The sequence below is a fragment of the Phalacrocorax carbo genome, chromosome 1 (assembly GCF_963921805.1).
Source record: "Phalacrocorax carbo chromosome 1, bPhaCar2.1, whole genome shotgun sequence".
In the NCBI taxonomy this organism is placed as follows: Eukaryota; Metazoa; Chordata; class Aves; order Suliformes; family Phalacrocoracidae; genus Phalacrocorax; species Phalacrocorax carbo.
The window spans coordinates 96,916,123-96,926,000 of NC_087513.1; the positions used below are offsets into that span (position 1 = coordinate 96,916,123).

The following is a 9,878-nucleotide window of genomic DNA, read 5'->3' on the forward strand; positions in this document are numbered from 1 at the left end:
TATTCAGTTTGAGAGCAACTGAGTGCGAATGCCCCTGAACACAGTGCTACGAGTTCTTTGGAATAAATATGTAATACATTAAAAAAAAAAATCTGGTTTTGCTACATTTGACAGTAGATGACTTGAATGAGAATTAAAATTAGAGCGCAGAATAAAAGACAGTCTCTCAGAACAGACTATAATTAGTCTAATAGACTTTCTGCTTATGTCTCACTCTCCATCTGCAGTCACCTTATCTTCTTTTTGTCCTTAGCACAGCCAGTTAGCTGTCACAGGTTGCATCTGCTATTTTACATATAGGGACAGCAGTGTAGTTACCTGAGGAGACAAATTGTTCTTCACACAGGTATTCAGCTTTCCTTCTACTGCTACTGTTCTCAAAACGTAAATATTTAAATAACGTGGTTATAAATGTAGGTAGTTGGCATATTGGCAACAAACATAAGGGTAGTACAAGAACACCTGGGAAAAAGCTGGGAGTTGTATATCTGTAAAGCTAAGATACAAACCAAAAATCTCTCGTATTTTGTACTTGGGCAGTAAGATTAACTTGAAACTAACATTAGAAAAGCATAGAACACTCAGAGTGGCACTCATAAGCCTCTGATCAAGGCCTTTACTATGGTTTTATGGGGTAAATGAAAGCTGCTGTTGTTTCTGAAATATAAGTAGTGTGGTCTGGCAAATAAATAGCTCGTATTGCAAAGACAAAAAAAATATACTGAAGTCACACATGCTTGTATACATTCTCCTGAAATACAAGCAGGTGTTTAAGTCAGAATTGTGGCAAATAAATTTTTAAATAAACTAAGTAATGTTCAGCTAGGAATAAATTTAAATTCACACCCATGCAGTTTTCTAAACCATGTTCAAGAAAGAGCTGTAGATTGTGACGTTCAAAACACTGGTACATTTTATTAGAAATCCAAGTTTCATGCCTTTTGTTTTGCTAGAATATTTTTAAAGTCCTAGCGAAGTGGGATTGCTCAAATACCGTAGAAGTTAAACTTGAAACTGAAAAGGGACACAACTTTTTCCCAACCTTTACTATTTGCCAGATAATTCCAATTTAAATCAGAAGCTGAAACATGAAAATATAATTGTCATCAAATATTTGGATACCTCCTCCACTTCACTTAAGGGCTGAAAATATTCAACCTGAAGCTGAGTTCACCTCCTTACTCTGGAAACACCAGGGGAAAATAGGATTCCTGAATCAGAAAGATAAATGACAGCATTCAGTATAAAGAAAAAGGTACAAACTTAGGTTCCAGATATACTTGAGGTATCTACTCACTCTTTTTATTCTATTGAATCACAGGGCTGTAGTTTCTATCACGGTTATGTGTGCTTCCCTTCCCTTAGGCAACAATACTGCTTTTGCTCCCTGGGGAAAAAACAGAGAATTTATAGGAAAAGAAATATGAAATGAACATAAGAAAAATGGAAAGGAATCACTTCAGAAAGGAGAAAAAGACAGGAGAAGAAGGAGGGATGACACTTACTATTCAGGCTCTACTGTGAGACTTAAAAGTTCTTGACTTTGACATAGACTTCTTGTAGTTTTGGACAGGTTGCGTAGGAGGCAAATGTTGTTCAGTGACTAACTGTAGAGTAACCAGATTCCAAACACTGGTGGTTCTTGATGTAGCCTGATAACATCTCAAGGTGAGATCTCCCTTTCATTTAATTCCTATTCTGGAAAATTGGAATAATATATAGCTGCTTCATGGGGATGTTGTCTGTCCTCATGAATGTCTGCATCTCATTGCAAAAAAGTGCCTCTCAACATGAAAATTAGTATTCCAGTGATGAAAAGTAGTATTTCAGTGATGGAGAATCCTGAAAAACTTTTGGGAGAACACAGGTAGGAGAAAAGAAAGGAATGGAAACTGGATGTTTAGTTTACATGGAAGGATAAATGGCCACTGGAAGTACCATGTGCAAAAACCAGTTACAAGTCTGTCAGAAAGTTACAGCTTAGTTGCTTTGTTTTGTTCCTTTTACAAGAGTGTTCTTCTGATCAGATAGGAAACCTGCATCATTGAAGCCCGTCTGATTTGTTATTTTTTACTACCAAGGATTATCTTATCCTGTTTCATCATCATAAAAACGTCTGTGGCTTGGAGTAAAACAAAACTAAAAAAGCTTTTGCAACACCAGCATAACTAGGGAACAAAACCCATACGGGGCAGTTCCTAAGGTGAGCTGGAGCCAGCCAGCCAAGGAACAAAACTCTCTCAAATGCATTGCTCCCCACCACTCCTGGCTGGCAACATGGGAATGTGTATTCCTGTGCTCCTTTACCTCAGCTTTCCTTTAAGAAGCAAACAAAATGTCAGCCTCCTGAAGGAATCCAGCTCCATCAAAACCAAACAAAAGCATTATGGACCTGCTCGGATCTCCCTCTGACAGCATCACCCAATCTCTCCCCGTGACTGCTCTACTCTGGCTAGATTTTTTCGTGCGGTATTAATGGAATTCATTGTTTTTTGGATGAGGCTTTATTTAGACACTCCATATCCAAAAGGATATGAAGCATGCCTCTGGGGAGTGAAAAATCTAGATTCAATCTCCTTTCACTCATGTATTTGGCTTAGCATTTCCTCTGTCAAGGAAGGGTTTCCCAGGCCAATCGCAGCAGCGCCGATCATTTTGGCCATTACACTGTCACAATCAGGTTATTTTCTTCAGCATGGTTTGTGATGGAAAATTTGTATAAGCTAGGTTAATCGAAGAATTAATTAAAAGACAAAATAAATTTGGTGTGTGTGGGTTCCTTCCCATTATTCTAACGGGAGTCCAAGGAGAGGCAAGTTCAGTGCAAAGGGAGGCTTTGTTCAATTAAATTCACCCACCTTTTACCACGTGATTCTTCAGGAGCTGTTTGGGGTTTTCTCTGCAGTAGTTCTGGGGGGCTCACCAGTTCCCAGCTGCTGCTCATCCTTTGCCTCTATATCCTCTGCTTTCTCAGGATATGAGTAAAGTAAGTCATTTTAATGGGAGATGCAAGAAAACAGAGAACCAACCTTTGAAATTTGTTGAAGGGATTGTTATAACCTGATGGTCTTAGCTGTTATTCAGAGACATTTCCAGTGAAGTAAGCTGTTTTGACTGAATTCTTCTTGAGAACTACATTAATGAACTCTAGAATTTAGCCAAAAATTTACTGCAAATAATAAGTTAAAGACAATTACAAAAATAATTTCAAAGCTATTCACTAAAATGACTTTTTTCTTTAGCAGTTTCTGATTTTTACTGCATTTTACAGGCAAACGAATAGCCCAACCTTTGGCTGAACTGTTATGAAACTGTAGCTGTGCTGAGAGTTTATTGATGTTGCTTTCTTATTATTTAGCATATAGTTTTGATATTAATTATTTAGCTGTATAACAATGGCTGTCACAGAGTAAAGAACAAAATAGCAGTTTGAATTACAGAAAGCAAAAATAAACCGATCCCAAAAAATACAGCAAAACTGTTAGACAACACAAACATTAAAATTATTTTCTTTCAGTTACAGAAATGGACTGCCATTTTTCTGTCTGGGGAGTTTTGGCCTTTCTGAGTTTGGCTCTGGTTGTTTCGTTGATGCTGAATATTTCACACTATATGAAAACGAAGCAAGGTAAGTAATGTTGTCTTTCTGTAAGGAATGGCGTTTGAGCATTTAAAGTGTAGAGAAAACCATCACTGCTGGGAGATTTCAAAATGACAAACTGATTCTGCCGAATCTTAAAGTGATCTTTTGGCAAGAACAATTCTAGTTGAGAGGATGTAACTTCTAAAATTTTTTAGGAGAGTGAGGTATGATTACAGAATGATTGCTAGGTGCCCAATCCACCCAATCCAATTCTCTGAAGACAAACCAGCAGAACATGTACAAGGTGAAGAATTTAGTTCTGGCTAAATTTTTATTTTTAAAGTATATTTTTAACATCTGTAATTTCCTTTTTTAAAGTATACTTTTCACGTAACTGGGTATCATTTGTACTTTCACTTAAAAATTATTTTAAGTAGATGTGCTAATACAAAATACTTTTGAGAAAACTTTCTCCCCCCAAAATTCCTGAATGCTTATTTGAATTTCGGTTTTCATACACATTTTATGCTTAATCAGTTTATTTTGAAAAAAAATTCTAATTGCTTTTCATCACGGGATCCTAATGTAGCTCTTAAACCAATGCGTCACTCACAATAAGGAACCGATTTGGTTAATTTATGCTAGAGGGTGACTACAGTCAGTTTTGGTTAAAATTAACTATGACTTTTTTTTAACAGAAGCCATTCTGTCAGTGCAACCTCTCTTATGCATACAATTCAGTAGTCATTAAGTTGTACAATCCTCACCGCTCCCATTCAGGGAAAAATGCCCTTTACACAGGGAAAACGGCACCTGTGCTATATGCGTATGGGTGGGCAGGCAAACACTGGTGGCTTCAAGCATGTTACACATACATACATAATCTAGTAAACAGAAGGCCTATGCTGGTAAAGTGAACTCACCAAGTATAAGAGAATTAGATTATTACAGGATATTCAAAATGCTGCTGGAGTATTTTGGGATGCGGGGGGTTTATTTTGTCTTTTAGTGCTAGTAGGCAGATATTTCTATGACGAAAACTCAGTCTCATTTACAAATTAACATTAAGCGAAGTTTCGGTCAGATTGGCTGATGCTGCATTGCTCATGGAATCGGAGCTTATCATGGTAAATTCTGGGGTCCTGGAGCAGAGGATAGAAAGTCAGGCATTCCTGAGTCATTAATCAGGCTCTAGCGATAAGTCTTTTTGTAGCCGTTGCCTCTCTGCTTCAGTTTCTTCATCTGTGTGGGTCACAGGATATCTCTCTTTCGGAGGTATAAGCAACAGAACTAGTAAACTAAATGAACCCTTCATCTTGTAATATAAACACATTGCACCTCCCTAGGCAGAGAAAAAGATGAGGTATAAGCAGCAAGAGGAGGAAACGAGGACTTAATTTCATGTGTTACAATACACTTTTGGAGTCTTGTAAACTAACATGGATTTTGAAGCCACAGCACAAGCACCTCTGGTAGTAGTCAAAAGTATTTGAGGAAAGCAGGGGGACAACTGAAGGTCCTGAGAACCAAGAGCTTTCAATTTTACTCTCTACAGTGAAATCAAAAGCATGTCAGTGAAGACAATTATCTGAAGTGTTCTAAAATAGAATGTTTCATTTTCTCTTCACTATTTTTTTTAACAATTTTTCCAGCTAAAATGTATAAAGACTATGAAGACAACAGTCCAAGGTAAGTTGGATAGAAAAAGTTTCTTTCTGGCAAGGGTGAAATAAGCAATAAATAATAACAGATGGCTTTGGAGGGATGGCATAGAGGAAAATCCAGTATCTCATGTAGCCCGCCTGGAAATGTCGGAGAGCAGGTTGGTTTAGAAAAAAAGTTTTCCAAAGAAAACAGGAAAAAGTTCGTGTGGGAGAGATGTACTCCAGACATTTTATCAACAATGAAATAACTGCATGTTAATGTGCTAACTTTATGTACTAAAGGAAGCGCAAGATATTGAGCTAAACCACTATTTAATATCACTCAAACTCAATACAACTATAACAAAGAACTCTCAGAAAACAATGATAAATTATGGTCTGATATTAATACTTGTGGAGCAATAATTTCTTTGTATTTACATTTCACAGCCTTCTTTTACATATGAGGTTCAAAAGCAATAGACCAGAGCCTGTTTACAGCTGCTGGATAGCTCATGATCTGTTACAAGTCTGTTTCTCTTATTCCATATATAAAAAAACCAACACTTTAGAAAACAGAGATGGAGAGAGTCTCATCTCAACCTAAATATAAAAGGCCCTTGAAATAAAAATACAAAAGCCTTCACCTGTTCCCCCAAACCAATCCTCAATTACAAATTTACCTGAAGTTGGGAAGTCTCTATTACTGCCTGTTCAGTTGAAAAATACCACTGAGAAAGCGGTGTTAGATTGCATTACTTCATTCCTTCGACAAGGCACAGTATAAGGATGCAATAGGAACAAGGTTACACAGTACTTTCCACTAACAATTCCCATCTTTGCAAACAAAAATGTTTTAAAACATTTTCAAGCAACACCAGGTAATGAAACACAGAATACCATTAAATATCCAAAGCTGAACTTTGCTTTGGTCTTCTCTAGTTGTGTTGACCCAAGTATTTTAGTTGAATCAAGGGTGGACTTTTTAAGAACACCTCCCCAAAAGACTCCTTTAGTGCTTTAGTTTGTACTGCAAAGCGGTCTCAGAGGACACGAACGGGGTTCCTTTCAGTGATAATTAATATTTCTAGAACGATATCAAACAGTAGTTTAGGAGTCTTGAGATTAGCTTTATAATTAACTTAGTTACAGGAAAGAAGAGTTCAGTTCTTGGCTAGGTAACAAATCTCTCTTCAGAATACAGACATTGCCATTTCTTCCCCTTCTGCAAAAGTGGTGTTTCTGCCCTGCTGCCCAACTCTCCCCCTGGATATTTTTGGTCTTGTTTCTTAGATCACATACAATCTGCTATTACTATATGTGTGTAAAATGTTTAGAATAGAATACTGGTGTCCAAAATAAAGCATATTCTGTGAATTACACGTGTTTTCCCATTCCCCTTTTAGCTATGATGACTATTACACAGAAGATGACCCAGTTTATGGCAATCTCAATCAAGATATTTTAGGTAAGCTTCACTTTAAGAACATGTGTCTGTCCAGAGGCTGTACTAAATGTATGGTTAAAAGCTGACTGACCAACACTTCCTGTGTTTCTCAAACAGCAGACTTGAGAATCTACCCCTTTTCAATTGCTGTATTAATACCTACTTGAGATAGAACTGCAAACCGTCATTCTGCACTACTATTTGTAAGACCAGATCTCATACTGAATTTGATTTTTTACAGTCCGAATGGTCCCGTTCAGCCAAATATCTCAAAACCAAGCGCTTTTCTACACGTAAAGCTGCACAAATCGAAATAACAGTTTGATCGCTGCATGTTAAAGCAATTTAAGACACACATCACCCACTGCCCAAAGTCAGTGCTCCCACAGAAGCTGGCAGAAACAAAGACATACCAGTTCTCGGCTGTGGCTATCCACAGGTCATCAGTGACGCTGACAAACATGCTGAAACCAGCCCAGTGGCTGCGTGGTGGGTAGACATAGCTTTTCTGTGCTTTACTGGGTTGAAGTTAATAATCCTTGGCAGAGAGATACCGCATTAAGGGCAGCAATATCATATAACTGCAGCTAGACCTAGGTGCGCTGAGGGTACGTCTCGCAAAGCCCTTAAAGCAGTATTTAAGCAACATGAGCACAACTTTCTTGCTGGCCTTATCTGGGGTTAACCAAAGCTGTATTAAAGTACTTGAACTGCTGGGGAAAAAAACAAAACTCAACTTTTTCGTATAGGGTTTGCATGAATTTAACTAACCAACACTCAAATGAATTGACACTAAAAAAGACTGAAAACTGTAAGGAAGTAATCTGTTTTACTGATGGCTAAAATAAGAGAATAACTTGCACCAAATTGACAGAAAACTGAAAGCAGAGTCAGGAATAGATTTTAATCACCAGCTGCTGCAACTCAGCCTCTTTCTCAGCCAAAGCAAAGATTGCCTATACTGAAAAATACATCAGTATGCGGTTACCCCCTAATTGCAAGGTGTCCTCCTGGCAGTCTAAAAGGACGAATAATGAGAAACTTCCCATCCATATGAACAGAAAATTATTTTCATTTTCGCTGTGTGTGTCTGAATTTCTTAGCTATTTGCCCCTCTCTAAATAGAGGAAGAGATCTGTGTGTGATTTCAAAATAAAATAAACTTCTACCAAAGTAAACTGGGGGGGGGGGGGGGGGAGTTAGTTCTGTAACAGGGAGGATCTGTTGATCTGCTTTGAGGACTCAGTCCTGTGTCTTAACTAAAATGGTTTTCTACTTTGATAAATTATAGAGGAATGTTGTTACGAGCAGATGAAGTCCCAGACTCAGAGGCCAGTTAACCAACAACAGGTATCTTTAATTTTAATTCTGGATTTCTGGATTAGGGTAACGTGGCCTGTCTCAGAGTTCTTGCGCTTATCCCATGCCAATATGTAACAAAAATCTTCACACTGCTCATCACAAAAACTACCATGCGTTAGTGTCTCAGATCATTAGGGAATTTAAGCTCGGACTTGAACCTTTGCTCAATCCGGGTCATTAATGAGGGAGCAGGAGAATTCTAGACAGCTAATTTCCACCCATATGGCATGATAGAACTCAGTCACAGGCATGCAGATCAGGCTGAATTAAGCCTGTGTCTATTATGGCTTATGTAAACAATTCATTTTATTTATTTTGGACATCAACCAAGTGAAACACAAGCTGCATCACATTATAATCATGAGTTTGACTGGCCCTTTCCTGCCCAGCACAAAATCTATATGCCTTAACAAATGAAAGACGACTGTTTTTCTATTGATTAGTATTTTACTGAAATAATTTGATGCCTAAAAGCATGCAAGCTTCAACTGAAATTTGTCTGTAATTGAAGCATTCCTAACATCAATTTCCTGAGCTGATTTCCAGCCTCTCTCAGGATACTTCCATGGGGAAGAAAATACCCTTTTTTTTTTTTAAATTTATACATTTGTTTTCATTAACTTCATGGAAACAGATTAATCTATGAAAATTTAAATGTCAAAAGCACCTGACAATTTGGCTTGCAAAACAGACAGGCAGGGGAAGGACACAGAAAACATACATTTTGCACTGGAAATAAGATTATATGTACAGACAACAATCACCCATCTTTGCTCCTCTGCACAGACAAAGCCTGTGAAAAATATTGCTGCTAATAATGTTTCTAATAAAAAAAAAAAGGGGAAGAAAAACAGATCAAATAATGTCTGGCATCCCAAAGAACTTTGACTGATTATACAAGCTATCCTCATTCCCACAGAGAATCTTTCCAATAACACCTTGATGAATTTTTCCTTACTGCCACTACCCTAAGAACAAGAGTCATATCCCATTAGGTTGTGTCAGTCTGTTTTCTCTGCTGCCACAGCTTAATCATTTGTACTTCTAATGAGTTCATTTACAGCTAGTTTGAGTAAACTTCAGCCACTGTTACGATTACAGTGTAGACATACGCCAAGTCTTAGACATAACTTTAAAGCAAGCATAACTACTAAACATTAAACATACAGTGAATTTCCTTCTAGGTGGAGCCTGCCAATCAGATGTGTTATGCCTCACTTGATCACAGCATCAAGGGAAAATGCAGAAAACCAAGGAGAAAGATAGACTCTTCATTAGAGGAGGATGGAGAGGAAAGATCGTCTAACCCCACCACGATGGCTTCCAAAGTTAGCATTTACCTCAACAGTGAGCAGCTGGCTGCTGAAAACACAGCAAACGCAGAAGCCATTCATGACGATCCCATCAGATTAATGAGTTTGATTCATACTACAAAAGGAGAGAACGTTTGAACATAATCATAGAGATCCACTTTTTCGTTCTGGAGGAACATTGAATGGTTAGGGATAATATCCTGGCAAACTGTCATACCAAACAATGGTATAAAGTGGGTAAGTTCCGTGTTCCAGAGTGTCTTCCAGGCACATTTACAGACTAAGCAAGAAATAAGAGCCAGACTGCCACTTTGAAGGACCTGCCCTTCTGAAGACACTTTTAAAGGGAGTTGTAGAAGCTGGTATGCCAGCATCCACGTGGTACTGATGCCACTAAAAAGTAATCCTTTGTTTAAAGCAACCACCAACTTTCAAACAGACTCACTCTGTTGCCTGTAGAGCTCTAGCACAGTTATAACTATTCTCTATATAGGTTTTACCAGTACTTTTGGAAGGAAAATGTGTTTCAT

General features: G+C 37.9%; 1 protein-coding gene across 1 annotated transcript; it reads left to right on the forward strand.

The window, feature by feature from the left end:
* Positions 1 to 3,525: 3,525 nt before the first annotated feature.
* On the forward strand, positions 3,526 to 9,675 carry LOC104046200 (T-cell receptor-associated transmembrane adapter 1). The gene is made up of 6 exons (XM_064465686.1): positions 3,526 to 3,628; positions 4,229 to 4,231; positions 5,236 to 5,272; positions 6,633 to 6,694; positions 7,965 to 8,023; positions 9,220 to 9,675. Exons 1-6 carry the CDS (start codon positions 3,526 to 3,528, stop codon positions 9,484 to 9,486), a joined length of 531 nt encoding a protein of 176 aa, XP_064321756.1. The 3' UTR covers positions 9,487 to 9,675.
* Positions 9,676 to 9,878: the final 203 nt, after the last annotated feature.

Bases quoted from the DNA above. Each gene is read 5' to 3' on its own strand.
- LOC104046200 (XM_064465686.1), top strand. From the start codon at position 3,526: ATGGACTGCCATTTTTCTGTCTGGGGAGTTTTGGCCTTTCTGAGTTTG. The intron at 5,273-6,632 runs GTAAGTTGGATA...TTCCCCTTTTAG, and splicing joins TATGAAGACAACAGTCCAAG to CTATGATGACTATTACACAG. The intron at 6,695-7,964 runs GTAAGCTTCACT...GATAAATTATAG, and splicing joins TCTCAATCAAGATATTTTAG to AGGAATGTTGTTACGAGCAG.